Source organism: Larus michahellis, chromosome 4 (genome assembly GCF_964199755.1).
Source record: "Larus michahellis chromosome 4, bLarMic1.1, whole genome shotgun sequence".
NCBI lineage: Eukaryota > Metazoa > Chordata > Aves > Charadriiformes > Laridae > Larus > Larus michahellis.
The window spans coordinates 83,320,350-83,340,469 of NC_133899.1; the positions used below are offsets into that span (position 1 = coordinate 83,320,350).

Consider the following 20,120-nt stretch of genomic DNA (forward strand, 5'->3'; position numbering starts at 1 on the left):
AGGCTGTTTGGGAAGTTTTCAGGCTGGGATCAGATTCAGCGTCACACATTTGGGCTTTGGAATGGTCACAGCATTTCTCATAAGCATGGTTTGTTCTTCATTAGGGGAAAAGATCAGTGTCATTTGAACTCCTGTCTGCATTTGTTCCCAACACTGTCTTTTGGGTTTTTTTCAGTGATGTTTTAAACACTCTTATAGGGTGACAGGCTTTTCAAAACATCTGCAAATACTGCTTATGTATTTTAAAAGATATGTTGAGAGGATGTGTTGAAGGAATGAATGGAATGACTGGCATCTGTGTTAGCTTGACTGTGCACCACTTCTTACCTCTTAGAAACTACAGGAAAATTCTAAGAAAGAACCTTCATCCCAAATGAAATGTGAAAGCGTGTAAAGCTTAATGAAGCTATTTGTGACATGGCCAAGAAAATTATGTGTATTCTTTAAAAGGATTGAGTTTGCTCCCTGTTTTGTTGTTGTTTTTTACTTACTCAGATCAGAGATCTGTCAATCTACGGAGGGCTTTTTTCCCTGCTAATTTCAAAAAAGGAAGGAAGAGCAAGCTAGTCACTGAGGTACTTCAGAGTAGCTTTGGACTTTAAAGAAAGTTCAAGGCAATAAGCATTTAATTTGTATTGCATACATGAAAATTAAATTATAGCGTTTCTCCCATTCTTTTTTGTGAACAGCATTTCTCCCGTTCTTTTGTGCGTATGCCATGTTTGGTTTAATGGAGAAATGAGAAAAGAAAATAGATTCTTTTTCGGAGACTGGGTACTAATGCAGTAACATTAAAGGCAGGCACACTGTTGTCAGCCAGTTTGCATATTTATTTACTTTTACAAATGGTTGGCTTGGAGTCAGCGGTTAATGGAATGAGAATGATGTTCCTGTACAGATCATTTCCTGAGAAACATTTTCAATTACAAACATATCTCTGCTTTTCTTTCCTCATTTGTTATGTCTTGGAGAATAAATGGGGAGTAGCATTTACAACTTAAGGTTTATGTTCTGAAGACAATTTTAACAATGATCCCCACATAAAAAGGCCCCTTTGTAGTTGCAGACATATGTTTATGATGTTTTGTGCTGTGAATATCAAATTTCTGGTGGACGCTGTGTCACACTCTGCAGACTTGTAAACATCTATAAATCCATTGGATCATTTTAGTACCATGTGTAATGCAGATTTATCGTCTTTTGTGTGGATTTCTTTTGTTTTGGAGTTAAAGCTGAGCTGCCAAAAATCCATATTGGATGAATTACGTAGTCAAGAGAATTAGGCAGTACCATTTTAGATTAATATTTTCTTTTCCCTTTGTGGACTTACAAGATGCACACATACAAGCGTTAGAAAATAACATTTTGGATGGATGGCCCAGAAAGCAGTTGCATAAGTTTACTTGACTAAATAGTATAATTCTGTAAAAACTTAAACTAGGACTTTTTGAAAACAATTTTACTGGGTTTTTTTATGCTATTCTTTGACCATCTTAAGTAATTTAGATCTCTTCTCACATTTGCCAGTGCAAATTCAGAATTACTCCACTGGACTTAGAGTATTTAACTGGAGTATGTGAGGGGGAATAGGAGTCACACTGAGCCAGTGAGCTGGTATAAATCAGCATAAATCCACTGCAATCTGTGTGGATACAGTCTTTTACACTCAAGTCTGAATTGCAGACTATCAAGTCAGTAGAAGTAGTAAAGTTGCTCTTGTACACAAGTGGTTACAAAAGCAAGCCGCCAAGGTCACGAGCATTTATCAGAAATTTGCACCCAGTAAAGAGAATATGAAATAAAAAAATGATTCATTTACATTTTGTTCAACTATAATTGAGTGTATATCTCTGTCTGTACAAGAGCACTAAAGATATTTATTACGGAAAATGAGCATTTTTCTAAACAGGCTGTAATTTCTGGCTACACGCATCAATATACGTAGCATATGCATGCGTGTTTGAATGTGGGTGTATATACAAATATCCAGTGTTACTCTGGCAATATGATGTCTGCAACTGGCCTTCCAAGTTGCACCTGTTCCAGGAAAAAGTAGCTTAAGATACAGACACGGCACATAAAGCTACTGTCTATCATAGTAGTTTATAATATCAGGTAGTTTGTCCTCTGACTTTTTATGGAAAGCTTAAACTCCTGGAGTCATGTGAATGTCAACAAATGTCAGCTTCCACAAAAAACCCCCACAAATTAGAGTATTTGCAGCCTTAAAAATGGCAGAGCAGGCCTTGAATGGAAACCCCTTACGTTAAAGAAAGGAAGTTAAAGAGCTGCAGAAGAGTGTATATATGTATTTATGAATGTGTATATGCATATATTTAAATATGCCAATTTTGAAAGATTGAGGTTAGAAGCGTTGTGTCCTCCAACATTAGGGTTAGGTTCTAGTTAATCACAAACTTCCAGAATCAATCCATTACTGTTGTAGCACTTGAGTAGTTTTAGTGTTGTAAGTGCGGAATCAATTATACGGAAAGACATGGCTGTAGCACTCAGAGGAGAGACCATTTAACACTACATCTTGCTGTATTTATTTTATGATTCTTTGGATAGATATGCTAAAACACATATAAACCACAGAGAGTGCATTGGGTGATGTGGCATTTCTGAGCTCAGTTAAATAATAAGACTTGTTTTATTCAAATCAGAATAACATTAAGCCCTGAATATTAAGCAGGGCAGCAAAAAGCCTTCAGCACACAAAATAAACAAGTAAAAAAACCCAAATGAAACTGTCTAATAAATACAATGTGGAGCAACAGGCTGCATGTACTAGAGGAATTAAGCCAATTTAAACCGTATGGGCAGTACTCCACTTTCAGATGTGCTTGGCGTCCAACGGTTTCAATGGCAGTTGGATGCATGCATCAAAGGGCAAAGTCTGGCTCAGAGCACCCGTGTGGATTTGATAGCATAGGTTTATGACCTTGTAATCCTAGAGTGTCTAAACCAGTAAGAACTCTATCCAGCTTAAAATAGCTGCTGTAGTTGCTGTTGATAGAAGCTTGTGGGCTCCCCAGCTCTGGGGCCAAATTTGGTACTGGCATTATAGGAGGAAGTCTGTTGACAGCTGATAGCAGTGGAGTTGCACTTGATTACATCATAACAAATTTGGCATGTGGAGCTGAATCAGAGTCTAAGCAGACGTGTCCGTTCCTTATGCAGAGTTAGAACTGGGACTTTGACATTGCCAATCCATGGAGATTTGTCTGGGCCATGTGTAACTTGTTTTTAAGGGTCTTACTTTAAAAGTCCATTCAGCCCCCAGTTCCACTCAGCGTGGTGACTGTAAAAAAAATACATGAAGGACTGGGTTTTCCTCTCAGATCCAAAAGGATAAAGTCGATAATCATACCAATGTAAACATGACAAGAACAAACCCCATGGTAGCCGACACACTGGGCTGTATCTGGGCCACAGCAGAGGGTGAGAACAGAAAGGTGCTCTTAAGTCTAATTGCTGGGGTCATCCGGTGACCAAGCATGCCAAGCAGACAACTCTATGGGTGCTGTCCCTCAGGGGAACTGCCACAGGTCCCAGTGCAGTGGTCTGGCTCTTGGCAACTGGTGTGGTATAGATGAACTGCTGCAGCTAAGTCCCCTCCTCCCTTCCTGGGTCTTCACACTGTAAGACTCAGAGTGGAGGTCTTACTGATCCTCCAAGTCATTCCTCGAAGTATTTAAAGAAATTAGATTATTTTATTTTAATTTCAGCTGCTGCAAAAATTGTCCCAAACCTGTGTACTTTGTTTTTATTAAAATACTAAATTGCTGAAGTGATTTTCATTAAAATTAAATAAAACAAATTAATGAAAAGCAGCTGAAAAATGGATTCCTTGGCTGAAACTGTGGTATGCAAATTCTTAACCTCAATCACATCTTTGTGGTTCCTCTATAAACACCTAAGTGTGTATAGTGGTTTGTCATGGAACTTTTTTGATGGAAATTCTTAGAAAGTGAGGCTATACTACATAATACATTTTCTCTCCCTTTATGTACAGCTTGATCTAATGCATGTGTTCCTACCTGCTCCTTTTAGTTGTAGTTAAGTCTTTTCTCTTCAGTATTGGTAAAGAAATTAAAAAGATGCTATCAGGCTCAGGGTTTCTCCACCATGTTTTGTGCTTGTAAGGGACAGGAGGAGTCTTTATTATGGGACTAATACCAACCTTGGGTATGGGTTGTGCACTGCAGAATGCGTTGGCTGAGGGGGAGCTATCCTCTCTGTCAAACTGGATCCACCTGGGATCTTTGGATCATCCCGGACGTGTGTTGGGTAGGTTCTGCACATGGCCTGGGCAGGGGTGAGAAATGTGTGCGACTTGCGTGAGCAGCTTAGGGGAACAAAACCACCACTTGTGTATACCCATGTACAGCAAAGCAGGACTTGGCCCCTGCTGTACAATAAATACAATGCTTGCAATGCATTCTAGGACAGATCTTAGTTTCTCATGTATATTTATTTTTTTTTATTTGTATTTTATATTCCCTTTCCATGCAAAGATACGGTGATTTTTTTGTTTGCTTTCTCTTATTTTCAGAAACTCTGATAATATGATGAAGGTTATGTTATTAAAAGTAGAATATAATAGTTGTGCACATTGGAGGACAAATATTGAGAGGCTCAGTGGGCTTTGTAAAGAATGTTACAACACATTCAGCCTTGAAAGGTTCACTCAATCTCCCTGGAGAAGAGTCAGCGAGCTCTGCCAGTAGGTCGCTCCCTGGAGAGAGGAGCCAAAAGCCTTCCCCACTGTCATTCACTAGGAGAATAAGCTGACTGCTTCCTCCAGTGTGTCTTTGCCCAAAGCAGAGCATCCAGCCCTTTGGGATAGGAGAGCTCAGTGGACCCAGTTGGCTTGAACAAATTTTATTTACTATGCTCCCTCTTGGGATTGATGTGAAAAAAATGTTTTCTGCCTAGGAACCTTTGGGTGGAAGTCCTCCCTGAACTAAACATTTCAGAACACATGGAAGTTTTCTATTCACTGACGTTTTTATGCCCATAACCACTTTGAACCAAAATTAAAAAAAAAAAAAAATCAAAGAGGTTAATAAAACCAACAATTATTTTCTCTAAGGAGCGCTAGCAGTTCAAAAGATTGCCTTTAAGTGTAAACAGTTCCTGAGATTGTACATGCTAGACCAAATTCATCCTTGCTATAACTCCTCGGAACTCAATGAAATTACATGAGGGATTAATTTGGTCCATTGCTCTCAGCCATCAGTTTTAGAGGATATACAACAATCCAGGGAACTATTATTGTCAACATTATTTTATGACTCTTTAGAGCTGCTCAGTATTTGTATTTTACAGATACACAAGCAGGGTGAGTATATGGAGTGAAGTTAGTGTTTCAGTGTTGAAGGCAGTGGATTTTTCATAGTTGGTTTTGTACAATTAAAAGTACAGTTAATAAGCATTCTAACAGCCATTATTGCTATGAATCTTACATAGATGCCTGAATACAACTGCACAGACGTTTCTTCTGGCAGAGCACAAAACATTTCACAAAGCATAGAAAATATTTGGAAAGCTTTAAGTACTGTTATCACACCAACTGACTAATTATCACAGTGTTCACGTGAAACTTACTTAGTTGTACTTCTTGCACACAGGAAGTTAAGGCAGAGAGGTAAAACCATTTTCCAAAAGCTAACCTCCTAGGCAGTCAAGGGGCCAGGAGTAAAACATAGTCTCTACTGTCAATTTCTACTTTTCTGTTTTCTCTGAACCTAAATTGTTTCTGTAACTTTCAAAATAAACTGAGGAAGGCTCCAGGTAGTAAATCTGAAATGTTAGATGGTGAATCTGCATCTGTACTTAAATCATATATTTTAGTTCATGTCAAAAGCTGTATACAGCTACCTGAATCTTTAGGACACACATAGGATGACTGAATTCAGTTATTTAAGTTTAAAGTCTGACCAGAATGGTTTTGCTAACAACCAGTTTTATTCAAGGTGTGTACACTGGAAAATTATTGGTCAAAACAACATTGCTTGTCATTCATAAGACAGCAAACCTTTTTCCTGGTTTGGTAGATCAGGTTTGCACTGACTTCTTGGTTACAACGTGGTGCACACTGCCACACGTGGTTACAGACTTGTCTGGTCACCAAAGTGGGTTACCCTGCCTGCACAGTGCTGTGTGTTCTTCCATAGCAGAAGGATTAGCGCATTGGATTTTTTTGTATTTTTTTCTCTTCTATTATGGAAGCATGTTTGATCAGTGAAGAAGGGGTTTATCTTTGCAACCTATTAAAGTTCGGGTCACCAAGAGGCATGAATGATGCTTCTCTGTACTGTACCAGGTACAGACCCTGTACAGTACAGAACTAGCGGCAGGACTGCTTTTACACTTCTTCTCTGAATCTCTCTGTTCCTATATCATCAGAGCATGTATTATAAGAACACTGATTTTTGCAACATTAGGGGACTTTGGCTGAGTAGGAACTTGTCCATATTTCCTGACAACTGCCTGCATCTCCAAACTGTGGGATTTTGCTTTACTTCCGCATTCCCATGTCCAGATTCTTTCTCAGCCTGTGTCTGGACTCCACACTAAGGCAGTACTTTTGAGGGTTTGTTATCTTACGCCTGTGTCCTGCTGCTGTGGTTTCTGCTAAAGAAAGCCCAAGAACGCAGGCCAGAAGCATCCCAGTCAGCTCCAGCTGGTCTCTGACCCGAACAACAGAGGGAGCCACGTGCTGCAACTGCACCTTCAGTCCTAAATAGTTTATCAGTCTGGCAGCTCCTGTGTTGGATTTGTAGCCAGACTCCTCTCAAGTAGCTAAACTTGAAGCATCTCCAGAGCAAGGGTGACATAGCTGAGAGCAATAATCATTTCCCTCAGCTAAAATGATTCATTAGTGTTAAAATGTCAGGACCATTAGAATGCAAGTAAGCTTTTTAAAATTTGAGGACAATGGGCCTTATCCTAGAAAAGATTTGAGGAAATTGCATTGATTCCAGTACCATTATCTGCAAAAAATCTACTCATAGAAATAAAGGTTTGTTAGCTGGGCCTCCCATTTTTGTTAGCTATATTTTATTGCTGTAATTACACCTAGTGGCGTATCTAATAGAGTCATGTTCCTATAAAGAAATTAAGACAATTAACGCGACTTTCAACAAGAGTGAAATAGTAAGTAAAATTGAATTGAAATTTGACCAAGCTCTTCTTTTTTATTTCCTAGTATCTGAATTACAGGAAGAAGGAATGAATGCCATTAACTTACCTCTCAGTCCAATTCCATTCGAACTAGACCCTGAGGACACTATGCTAGGTAATTCACAACAATTTTACATCTCAACATAAAAGCTTGATGTAAAATAAAGTTTCATGCCTGTAATAGTTTCTAATATCTTTCTTTTAAACCTTCCAGAGGAAAATGAAGTCAGAACAATGGTTGATCCAAATTCAAGAAATGACCCAAAATTACAAGAACTAATGAAGGTAATGAAAAGCATGTAAACACTTTCAGGAAAGGAAAACTATTTTTTAATACTATCCCTGTCTCTTTCGTTTGGATACTTCAAAGCACTGGTTAGGTATTAATTAAATGAAACCACATGGCGCATATATCGCGGTGAAATGGGGAGGTCATTTGTTTTAGTATCTTTTTCTAGATATGGCACAGAGAGATTTAAGAATTTGGATTAAAATCCTGAGTCCAGATTCTTAGTCCCATCCCACCCCCAATCTAAAGATATTGATTTCCCTTGTAGTCTTTGTGATCCTTGGGGTTAGAACTTCAGCAGGAAGCTTCATTAGAATCGACCTCAACACCTTTTGCCTCACGATAAAATGTTACAATACCACTGAAAGCAAAGGGCAGATTTCACTGCAGAAGGCACTGCCTCAATCCAGTATTTGTCTAGACCTTGTGGTGCATTGACACAGCCACCTAACTCCTTCCTTTTTTCTTCTGATGGCATTTCAAGCTGATTGTATTTTGAGTCATTGCAGCTTTGGTATTCTTTCTGCTAAATATTTTCATCATTGTACAAAATGACATGTGTTTTAAATTGTAAATGAATAGTGTATAATACTGCCAAATTTGTGTTTCCCATATAGGTATTAATTGACTGGATTAATGATGTGTTGGTAGGAGAAAGGATTATTGTGAAAGACTTGGCTGAAGACCTGTATGATGGACAAGTATTGCAGAAATTATTTGGTAAGAAAAAATATACGTGCATGCTGTTGGGGCACTTTGTCAGTAAGTGGATCACTTGTTCCTACTTAGGAGCCTTGGTATCGTCTTACATTTATGCCACTAAGTGATATAAAAATAGCATTGTATTATGAGACCCTTGAGCAATAGGCTGTACGCGCAATCCTTAGAGCTATAGTGCAATGTGTGGTGCTCTGTAGTTGATGAGAACAGCATAAAGCCTACCTGGGGTGCTACAGAGGGAAGGTTCTTGTCTTGGCAACAGTATTCACTCCAATTAAATTTATTATCTGCATATGTGCTGTACAAACTTAACAGTGTTACAAGTGGAAAGTAAGTTTGAAGGCAAGGGTATTTTCAGTACAACAGTGGATGTTTTTAATCTCTGCTGGTTCCATACTATAGTTTATTCACATTGCGAAGTTCCTCTGGAAAGTTGTAATTTCTTTCTGATTTGATGTCCGGCTTTTAACATTACTGAGGTAATCGTACCCAGTGGACTGCAAACTGAGCTTCAGCTGAGAAACAGATAGAGAAAAGAAACTGCTAATGCAGAGCTGGCATGTGCTTTTTTAACTGTTGGCTTGGAAGCCATTTTCTTAGTTATTGCAGCTCATAAAGTCTCCAGTAAATTTCTTTTCAGTGTCTTAAATGAATCTTGAAACATCATGTGAGCACTTCTAATAAAGACTACACAGACTGTTCCCTTCTATGAATGTTTAAGCTATTGAATATATTGTGATGGACTGGATATGCCCCAGACTGAGCAATTTGATTCTCATGGGCAGACCTCCAGTGACTTCACCCAAACCCCAAAAAATGCATATCATATACGGCCTGACTCTAAATATCCGTATACTGATCCAGCACTTACTGATTTCAGTGGAATGTCTTCCATTACCTTTAATTCCCTGGGGATCAGGTCTGTGCTAATTAAGGACTTTGGTCTTGTTTCTGTAGAGGCATAAGAAACCCATGGAGAGAGTAGTCTCTTAGGTGGGATTCATAGACTGGTAGCTCAGGCTCACTCTCTTTGGGAAGATACTCAGTTGGCTTTGATGAGAACAAGATCACCTCTTACCAAGCTTAATGAGAGATTCTTTCCTAGAAGTAAATTGATAGGCGACAAAGCATTTTGTTTCTGGTGTTATTATCAGGGAGCTTTTACTGCTAAATTTTCTTTGCTTACTATTGAATGGTAAACACTAAGCCATGTATGTATATACCTAGTAATCTGTACTAATTATTAACAAACTAATTCATAAAGTATTTTAAAATATACTGCAAATTTTGAGTGCAGAAAAGGGCTGTGGTTTCATAGAAAGAAATTGCCCAAGGTTTTAGTTGTTTTCATACCCTCAGAAATACTTATTCACATTTCTTGGGTGCATCCTCCACCTTTACAAATACGATGTCACTTTACTTTTATCACAAATGGGTGAAGTAAAATTTTTAAATCTCTGAACTCTGATGGAGAAGCCAGGAGGCTGAGACTGATGAAACAAATCTTAAAGTTGTTACCTGTTTCCTAGATATGCTGGTCTGCTGTACAGTCCACTTGCGTACCGAATACTCTTTATCCAGTAGCAATAGAAGTAATGGGCCTTACGTCAGAGTCTGGTGTTTCCTAAAGGGAGCTGAAGCAAATATTTGTTAGCTGGTACTGTGCCTTTCGTTAATACTTCACCTTCCCTTTGGCAATGGGTAAATAAAGGGAAAATGTGAACTGTATCTTTAGGAGTTAAGATGCGCGGGGGAAAGTGGCTCTGGAAGAAAAAGCATATAATTTTAAAACTAGGAAGTCTTAATATCTCTTGAATGAACATCTGGGTGCACAGAATATCTTTGTGTTCCTCATGGAGTTAACAATGGGTTTACTTCTGTTTTTTTTTTTTCTATTATCACTTCAGAGAAACTTGAAAGTGAGAAGCTGAATGTTGCTGAAGTTACCCAGTCTGAAATTGCTCAGAAACAGAAGTTACAGACAGTGCTTGAAAAGATCAATGAAACCCTTAAACTCCCTCCAAGAAGCATTAAATGGAACGTTGACTGTAAGTTGTGTATTTTCTATGCTGTTCTCATTTGTTGACAGCCAAGAGTTTATAGCTGCTGTCTGGAATTCTGAAATATCCAATGATAAGGGAAGGCTGAAACCTGGTATTTATGGTAGGAGCTGCTCTGCAGGGCACTTCCAAATGTGGTACGCTCTACGCTCTTTACTGGTGCTCAACCTCCAATTTAAATAAACTGTCTTTTCAGAGTTTGTCGAAGTATGGTATTTCTGCTCTTAAGTCCATATGCATACCAGCTTAGGTTTTCTGTTACTTAATTGGTTTGTTGAAACGGGCAAGTACCTGCATAAATGTGGTAGATAGGCAGAAGGAGGGTTAGGATCTAGGGCTCTATCTGTGTAAAATTTGCAACATAAATATGAATAATATTTCTGATCGTTTAAGGCTAAATCTGAACCCCTAATTTTCGTTACAAAACTCTCATCAAGACTAGGACTGCACCCTTCCTATTTTATTGTATTAAAAACAAACATAGTAATATCTAACAGAAATGCCTCCAGTGGCCCAACACAAGACATTTTAGTGCATACGCGCTGTAGAAAACATGTTACCAGCAGCTTTAGAAAAGTAGACCTCTCAATCTGTTTTAAGTTTGGTATTCAGAATCATTTATAGCAGTTTCTTTTTCTCCTATACCTGACTTGAGCTGAGCTGTTTTGTATCCTGTTCCATTCACAACAAATTAGTGAGGGGGAGAGAAATAGCTTGAGGAAGGAAGAGCGAACATGAGGTGTCTCTGTCCCCATCTCTCTTCAACCTCCCTCCTGTTTTTTTCCATTCTCTTACGCAGCTGGAGTCAGGGTGTTTGGAGTGGCCTGACAATTTAACTTATAGTTTTAATTTAATGTTTTACATGTGTTTTAGAGCTAAAGTAGAGATAGACACAGCAGCAGCTGGAGCCAGCTGTAGCACACACCGGTGCTAGGCAGTCAGACATCTTTTTAGTGTTCTGCTAAAGCACCTCATCCGTGACCACTGGCACCCCAGCAAAATTAGACAGCAAAGCTGCATTTTATATGAATGAGTATCTCCACGGCATAGTTGAGACTTGCATTGGAAGATAATAAAGCAGGATACTTTAGTGAATCTGATCCTGCTTTAGCAGTGAAATAAGGTAGTAGTTATTGGTTAGTTTGAGTACAGAAAACGTAAGTGCACTGTAGTGTAGCCATCAAATATCGTTTAGGAATACTGCTCTGGGGAAGACTATAAATGCAAAAACAAAATAGGAGAAGAAAGGCAAGAATAGGAATTAGAAGTTATTCACTTTCATGCCAATGGTTTGATACTTGATTAAGGATTTCCTACAGTATGGCTTTTGATATCTTGTAAGTCGTGTTAGTGTTAACTACCCATATGAAACCTGCTGTGAAAAAGCTTCAATAACAAGAACTATAATAACTTCATGAGGAATGTTTGAGTCATTGAGTTTAGTAAGTTATTGCTTAAGGCCTCTGCCAAAATAGGCTCGTTTATCATCCTGCAGACACTGTGACACTTAAAAATGAATAAGTGCATGTTATGAGTATGAAAATATCTTTCTGATAGTCCATAAATCCTTATTGAAATAAAGGGAATAAAGGAAAGGCAAGGAGAATGCGGGGACAGCACTTAAACTGCTGTACATGAAATCTGGCTTTTGGATTAGCTTTAGATTTCCATCTACGCAAGCCTATGGCATCCAGACATTTTGCAAAAAGTAATGCTTTGGTACTGATGCATATTACTGACTGGGCTGCATTTGCATGACCCGTTGAGCAGGAGGAGACCAGTAAAGGAGAGGTGGCTTAAAAGTGCCCCCTGGGTCCAGGTGGCAAGAGAAAAGAGTCCCATAATCCCTGCATCCTAAAAAGTAAAAATATGTGCCCTAGATACTTTGCAATTTGTAACTTGTGCTTTTAATATCTATTTCAGCTGTTCATGCTAAAAGTCTCGTAGCAATACTTCATCTTCTGGTTGCATTATCACAGTATTTTCGAGCACCAATCAGACTTCCAGATCACGTGTCCATTCAGGTTGTTGTTGTGCAGGTAAGAGAGGTGTTAAACAGCTCTTGGTAGTGTTGTGAAATTGACTGAGGGGTTTCTTGAAAAATATATCTAGACTTGCTGTTTGTGCAGGCATACGTGTGTCTCTTTGGCTGACAAGAAACACTCGTGCATCTTCCCTGCTGACAATGCTTCAACCAGAAAAAGGCAGAAGTGCTTTCCCAGATTGAGCTGTGTCTCAGAATATCTTATTTTGATTGTGAAGTGGCCAGACTCTGACATTAAAAATATATGAAGCATTATTATTGTTGGAATGTGTTTGTTTATCACCCAATATGATCTCTAGAATTATTATTTTATCCATTTTTGACAGTCTTCTCACTTGTGTAGAGATTCAAATCATTCTTGGCACTGAATGATGAATTGTCACTGTTTATTACATTCAGATTCATGTTAGGTGACTAAGTATTCTTTTTCAGCCTTGTGCATGCTAATTTAGTCTGATTACAGTGTTGGCTTTCTCATAAGCATGCAAAAAAACCCCATCAACTAAATCTTTTGTGTCAGTCGGTCTCCTTATTAGCGCCTCATCCATCCAAACTCTCCATTTTATCCTGTTCCTCATTTTTCTTTCAGTTGGACTTGTGCTTGCTCTATCTCATTTGGCCTCTTGCTATTTAATCTGATTATCTTTGCCTCAAATTAACTTTGCCTTTATTTTTCACACTGTAACTGTCTGTATTTATGTGTTTTAACTGATGTTACCCTTGAAGTATTTGGTGCAAAGAGCTATTGGTCAAGTTTTGTGTGACTGAAAATCTGTGGGACACATCTGAGAAAGTAACCACTCCTTTTTCCAGCATTCATATCAGACGAGTTTTGTAATTTGGGGAGAAATCTGAAGAAGAGTCTCTGGTAGATGTATCACTGACACCTGATAATGACTCATTGACTCTCAGGCTCTGTTTACTGGGTTTCTCCACAGAAGACGAAGGAGAACCCCAGCAAATCTGCACTTACATGCCTAAGGCTTCAGAGGAACATAACTTGCAAGCACTTTCCTTTGGTTATTATAAATATATTAATTACACTGGTTTATCTCAAAATTCTACCAAAAACAGCTTAAGAAATCAGAAGTGCAGCAGTCAGGGCATCTTTGGGATGAGAAACTAAACCCGAAAAAGAACATGGTCTTAAAATAAAGAACCAGATCTTGCATTCCGCTGTCACTCTGTATGTCCAGACAAAATTCCCATTGAAATCAATGGACGTAATTGTCCTCTTGTTTAATAGGCTCATGTAGTTCAACAACAAATCCACTGAAGTCAGTAGAGATAAACCAATTTAAAAACAATAAGTAGTGGGAGAATCTGGCTGCCTGCTTTGCCTCTTAGCTACACAGCTGTAGCTCAGGCGCCAGTGAATTGCAGAGAAAGCATTTGCACCAGAATGAAATACAAGTAATGTTGCAGAAGATTTTGCCCTGCAGACCCAGTCCTTGGTGAAAGGCAATCAGTGGAACTCCACGGCTGTGCTGATTCCTATTAACATAGGGTGGGGGCCAGTATTCTTACTGTAATTGTGTTTGAGACATTTTTATTTTATTGTGGGTGGGTTTTTTATTTTTATTTTTTAAATCTGTCTTTCATGTCCTGTGGGATTGGTTCTATATAATTCTTCATGTACCCTTTGAACTCAATGAAAGTTTTAATCAACAATTAGCAGATCCGAAAGCCTAATTTAGTGTTCAAACTTGCATGCCTCATGTTTTAAACCCTCATACGTTATGTAAAGTAAGGTCATGCCTAGAGAAACTCAACAGACTATGTGGTAGCTGGTTTCAGATTCTACACTATACAGTTTGATAAAAGGAATAATAGAGAGAAATTAAGGAATGACATACTTTCATGAAGTCTTTAAGGAAGACTACCCTAATTCATTTAATGATTTTTTTAGATTTAGAAACACATAACGTGTGAGGGTTGCTGCGTTGGCTGGGTATGGTTTATTGAAATAGAAACAAAAGATATGTCTGAAACAAAAAATGTGCTCAGGCCCAACAGGTGATCAGCACAGTTCTTATGGAAGCTTGTTTCCTTGGCCTTTTTGAACAAAAGCTTTTAGCAATAAGAGTAATATGAAATCTAGGTTCTAAGCTGATTTGGGGAAAAATGTGGTAGTTGTACCTTTTGTAGCTATTTTATTATGTTATTTTCTTTTCCTTCCATACTAATAGAATGAATAACTTTGAAAAAAGCCCAGGCTTTCTTTGATCACTTCTACTGAAACAAGTGAGAGGTTTTATGGAGAGCTGGATCTTGCCCTTATTTTGCCTCTTTTAAAAAAGCATTTATTTATGCTATCCACAAATGGTTAAATATCAGATTGTTTGTGTGCAAGAGCTTAAGTCAGTATAAGAATGCTTCAGCATATTCTGAGTGCTGAGAGAGCAATTCTTGGGTGCATAAACTACTGTTAAGCAAAGCTAGGAAATTAATGGGATTAGAAGAAGGTGTACATCATAAACTTAATTTGAGATTATTGGTCCCACTGTCTCTCTGAAAGCCCTGGGAAGGTCTGAAATGTTTCCAAGCAGCATTGCCTCCAGGTTCCCAAGAAGTCTTTTTTTGAACCAATGACAAATGTATTTGTTCTTTCAAGCTCCAGAATAGTTCTGCATTTCATCCTGGTGGGGCAATTATAAAACATGATCCTCCAGATGAAACGGATGGCAACAATACATAGGCAAAACCCATTCAAATAGTGGGAAGGTTTTCAGAATGGGACTTTGTGTGGGAAATTAAGCAGTTGTCCCTCAGTTGTATAAAACTGCTTACATATAGCTGATGTGAAGAGACATGAAGAAGAGAGACCCTTTCCATTTCCAGACATATTACCCAAATTTCAAGTGTATTTTTTTGTTCTAGGGGTAGTTGCCAATTTAAAGTAAGTGATTAGGAAGGTCTTTCATGGCCTTTAGTGGAGTCTTTCAACTGTGAGAGAAGATGCCAAGCCTGTCCAAATAAAGTCTTCTGTGGTCACTGGAATGTGTGTCCAGCTTTTCTTTTTAATGGGGAATCTTAATTCATGCCTCATTTCTTAGTGACTTTCAAACAGAAGGTGTTAATTTTTATCATTTGTTATTTCAGTATAGCTACTGTTGTCTTCAAGAAACATTGCTGGACAGTCTTTCAGTCCTCAGCAGCACTTTGTATTTTTGTATTTTCAGGAATATTACGTCATTCTCTGTCTGGTATAAAACTAAGTTCACAACAGGTGTCATTGGTGTTAAGGCAACTTCTTGAGGTGGAGAGTTCTTAAAGTGCAAAAGATGTATGGGAAGCAGCCTTCACAGAGAAGGTGCTTAGACTAGTGTTTCTAAGGTCCATTCCAATTGTTGCCATTGGCACTTTTTCACCAGTCTTTACAAATCAAAAGCATAGGAAAGTCTATCTTGATACGTGCTGGTCAAGTAAGTGTCCAGCAGATGCACATTGGTTTTGGGCAGTGTGGAAATTCCATTAATGTTAGTGATCAGATGCCAAGCACAAAACTAAGGCTTGGTGTCTTTTTTTTTCTTTTTTTTTTTTGGTCAACAATAGGATTAAGGTCCACAATTCCTATTGATATTAATTGCAGTTTATCAAAAAGGGAAATATGCTTTATATCAGTGCTGGAGTATTTTTCATGCTATTTGTGCATGTTTGCAGAGGGAAGGTAGAGTATTGGAAGCCTTTTTCTTCTCCCATATCACCAGACTGGGCACTGAGAAGTACAGCTACTATTGCTATGATGCCCAACTCCTCTAGGAGACAGGAGTGATGATAGCACTTTTGCTCCATTGGCATGTCAGAGTCATCATCAGGAGGAAATAAAAGTTTCCTTCCACTCTGCAGCAAAGAGAAAAATAAACAAAAATCCCAGAGTGGAATTCTAACTTGAGCTAGTATGAACTAGATTGTAACTTCAAGTGCAAGTACTTATTGCTGTCTGTGCAAGCTGGAAATGAAGATAGCCCTAAGTGATGTAGTTTTTCTTCAGACTTTCAAGATATGTGACAGAAGACGTCTCAGCAGCTGTTCTGTGCCCCCTCTTTCAGTATGTAACACGCTGGACTCCATTCTGTCTTTTTAGTGTCCTCCCTGAATGTATTTTTAACCATGTGCAAGATATTTAGTAACAGAGCTTTAAAAACTATAACGCAAAACACCTGAAACTATCATCTAGCTAAAAGGACAGTTCATATTACTCCACAAGTGCCAGTCTGGAATGACCCAGAGAGTGCCATGTATGGCTTTCTTGCAAAAAGTAAGTTTGATCCTCATATATTTCAGTAATGCAGTATAGAAGTGATAGACTCAACCCTCGCCAAATCCTCAGCACATCATACACCGAGGACTGCCTTAGGGCTGTGCTATTTTCTCCAAGGCAGGGAAGAGCAGCAGCCCCAGTTCATATGACATGAAGGACATTCCAAAAGTCTCCTTTTCTCCTTTCCACGTAGAAGGCAAGTGTAGGACCAGCATAAACTTATTTTTCTGATTTTTCTCATTTCCTTGTATGACAGGCAGTGAAGAATCATGAATAATTGCCTAATGTCTAGACTTTACATGCGGTCGTCAGCATTTGCCTGACTTTTCTTTCTGTATTGCAAAATTTTACTAATTCCAGTGAATAGAATTAACAGAGAGAACACAAAGAGGCAAAACATATGTGTGGTATTTACACTGCCACCAGATGACTGTGATCGGCATCCTGGAAACAATGTCAAATTTTTAAACTCCTTCATTTTACAACTGACTCAAAATGCAACCATTTCAGTTGGCTTCTGCCATTTTGTGTACAGCTTCTAGACACGGGCCACTCACCACCACGTACGAAGAGCTTCTTACATCTGAAGGACATTGGAGTCAATGCATATATTAACACCAAGATGACTAGGGTCTGGAGCAGGATGTGAATAGTTTATCCTCCATTTTAGTTTTCCATCACAAGCAAATAGGGCTCTTCGTGTGGAGAGAAGTCAGAAGAGGAAAACACTGAGGCAAAAAGAAATTATGTGAATAGGGTAGAAAGAACAGATAGCCTGGGAGAAAGATTTTTGCAAAAGAGAAGCATAGGCACCATCTGCCAAGCTGTTCATTGAAATACAAGGTTTAATTCAACTCACCTATACATACCTCTACTAAAATACTTACATATGTGTTTAGGTGTTTCAAATGTCTTGCTGAATTGGGGCTTTTAAAAGAAAAGTGAATTAAGAACAATGGAGAAAGGAAAAGAAATACTTCCTTCTACAGGTGGAGTTTCAAGTTTCTTGTTAATGTACAAAAGTTGTCTGAAATACTTGCTAGGTGAAACAATATATTACTGTAAGTTTGTTTAAAAAAAGTTCTTATTTTGCAGGTTTCTTATCTAATTATGTTTGTGGATCACAAGTAAATTTTTACTGTACCCTAAGCATTTAACTTCACTAAGAAAAATGTCGCTTTTTTATTTTTTCCAGAAACGAGAAGGAATCCTCCAGTCTCGACAAATCCAAGAGGAAATAACTGGTAACACTGAGTATGTCAACACCACTTTTGCCAGCAGTTCAGTAATTGAACACAGATGCATCTCAGAAATTCAAACATTTGCTGATATTTAGATTTTGGTATTGGGGTTCCAAGGAAGATGATGCATCAGCCAGTGACTGTATTTTAGCCTTTTCAAGAGCTGCAAACATGCATCTAAAAATACAAAAGGGTGAGGAAATATAGATCAGGGGAACTAAAAGCATGAGATCAGGATAAAAGAGAAGACAGAGTGAGGATATACAAAATCTCTATTTTATATTTATCTACTATTTATTTATTTCTGTATTTATCATATTTCTTATTTTTTTTATTCAAAAGTCCTTCAAACAAACAAGGAAGATATGGCTCATTCCTTTATGTTGGTACTTATTTGATAGAGAACTAGATTTTTTCAAAAATGAATGTGATATGACTATTTTTAGGTGTTTGGACTTTGGGGATGTAAAAAGACGGTAGTAAGCCCTGTACGTGTCATCTCACTGAACAACTCATAACAGAAAAGTTATTCTAAACCAACAGAAAGCAATAGTAGAATATCCTAGTTTCTAATAGAATGGAGAGAAGACAGACTATTGACTTATTATTAATCTTTATGGATTTGTTTATTTGTTTATGTGTAATAGTTGTATGAGGGATCAACTGGAACAAAATGCTGCAGTCCTTAAGAACCCAGTCCAAGCATTGTTTTGGCTGCAATTGTATCGTGGTTGGTGTGGTAAATGCATCTTTAAAGCAAAGGGAAAAGTTTTCACAAAATCAACATGAAAAAGCCTTCTTCACTCAGGCAAGGTGTGTTGGCTTGGTTCAATAGTAGGAAATCTGAAATCTGGCCTCCCATGAGACTTTAGTGAAGCCGGGAGATGATATACTGGTGGACTCCAAGACTAATCCAGGTTCTCAGTTGGAGTAACTTGATGAAGGCTTTCTTAATTTCATGGATTTACTCCAGTTTTCACCAAGCTGAAGATCTGGCCATGTATGCTGTTTTCTTTTGCAGCACGATGTCTGCAAGTGAATTATATATAACTATATTTTGTTCTGTTTGTTTTTTTTGTTTGTTTGTTTGTTTTGTTTTCATAGGGCATTATCAGGAAGGCATGGTAAGTTTATTTCATTATTATCTTTTTCCTGAGGCAGCCAAAGTGTACTTCAGTTCTGCAATGGGTGGTCACTTGATCAAACTGCAAGGAAGTAGAGAATTTCAGGTTGCCCTGGCAAATACATAAACCACAGGCTATTGTGGCAGTTAACAAAAGGAAAAAAGTATTAAAATCAGTCTGACCATCTTTAAAACACATTTCATTGCTTTTCAGCAGGTGTTAATTTGCAGGTGCTTTGCAGTTTAACCTCCAGAACATTACTGTAATAGTATTAATGGTCATAAGTTCCCAGTTATATAATATGAAATGATGTCTTATCATAAACCAGCTGGTGAACCCATTGGCATTCTTGCATACATTACCTACTTACACTTTAATGATTTTGAGTTGTTATTGAACAGGCCTAAACATCACGCAAGTTCCTGTGCCTAGTATGTCATACTGCTAGCGTTGAGACTGGCCAAATGCTGGGCCAACAGAAAATACTCATATGAGGAGCTTAGGTGGAGTCCCACCAAGAATATAGCATTTGTTTCTTGTATTCTTTAAATGGCTGCCTTACAGCTGATTTAAAAGGCTACATGCATGACCTCTTTTCCCAATTATATCCCTGGGCACTCTTACTTTATATAAAGTCTGCCTTCTACAAATGCCTTTGGATCTACTGTAGCAATTTTTTACCGAGGAATATTAATGTACCTTTTTGTGGAGTCATTTGCTAACATTCAGGTGATTGCCGAAATGAAAATTGCTCAGAAAAGGCAGTAGTGCCTTTTTATTTTATATTTTTTCTCTTTCCTTCAGAAGGTGACTGTAGTAGCACTCCAGTCATGCTACCCTAGGTTGCCTGTCCTGCTTATAATATGTCCTAAATTGCATATCAGAATGGCCCAAAAACATCTATACAAAGGATTGTATTGCAACTGTGTAATCATAAACTTGCTTGAGGTGGTTAATGGTACAGCACACCACAATGCAGTCAGTGGCCCATGGGGAAAAACTTCCTCTGTAGCTGTAGTGACTCTAGATGTAAACTCATGTTCTTCTGCACACAGTCATTTGGTTACTTAGCTCCATGAATCTGGCTGTTTAAGGTTTTATACATAAAGGTACTGTTCTTTGTTCATTTTTGAGAAACAGGGTTATTAGGTAATCCAAATCCTACTTGAAAATTATGTTTTTTGTAA

General features: G+C 38.2%; 1 protein-coding gene across 1 annotated transcript in view; it reads left to right on the forward strand.

The window, feature by feature from the left end:
• PARVA (parvin alpha) overlaps nucleotides 1–20,120 on the forward strand; it is a 67,648-nt gene that overhangs the window by 39,477 nt on the left and 8,051 nt on the right. Inside the window, exons 2-8 of the mRNA XM_074586086.1 lie at nucleotides 7,217–7,306; nucleotides 7,406–7,476; nucleotides 8,098–8,200; nucleotides 10,108–10,248; nucleotides 12,184–12,299; nucleotides 17,764–17,822; nucleotides 18,914–18,933. Coding sequence (XP_074442187.1) covers nucleotides 7,217–7,306; nucleotides 7,406–7,476; nucleotides 8,098–8,200; nucleotides 10,108–10,248; nucleotides 12,184–12,299; nucleotides 17,764–17,822; nucleotides 18,914–18,933 — 600 coding nt within the window. The remainder of the gene's footprint in view (nucleotides 1–7,216; nucleotides 7,307–7,405; nucleotides 7,477–8,097; nucleotides 8,201–10,107; nucleotides 10,249–12,183; nucleotides 12,300–17,763; nucleotides 17,823–18,913; nucleotides 18,934–20,120) is intronic.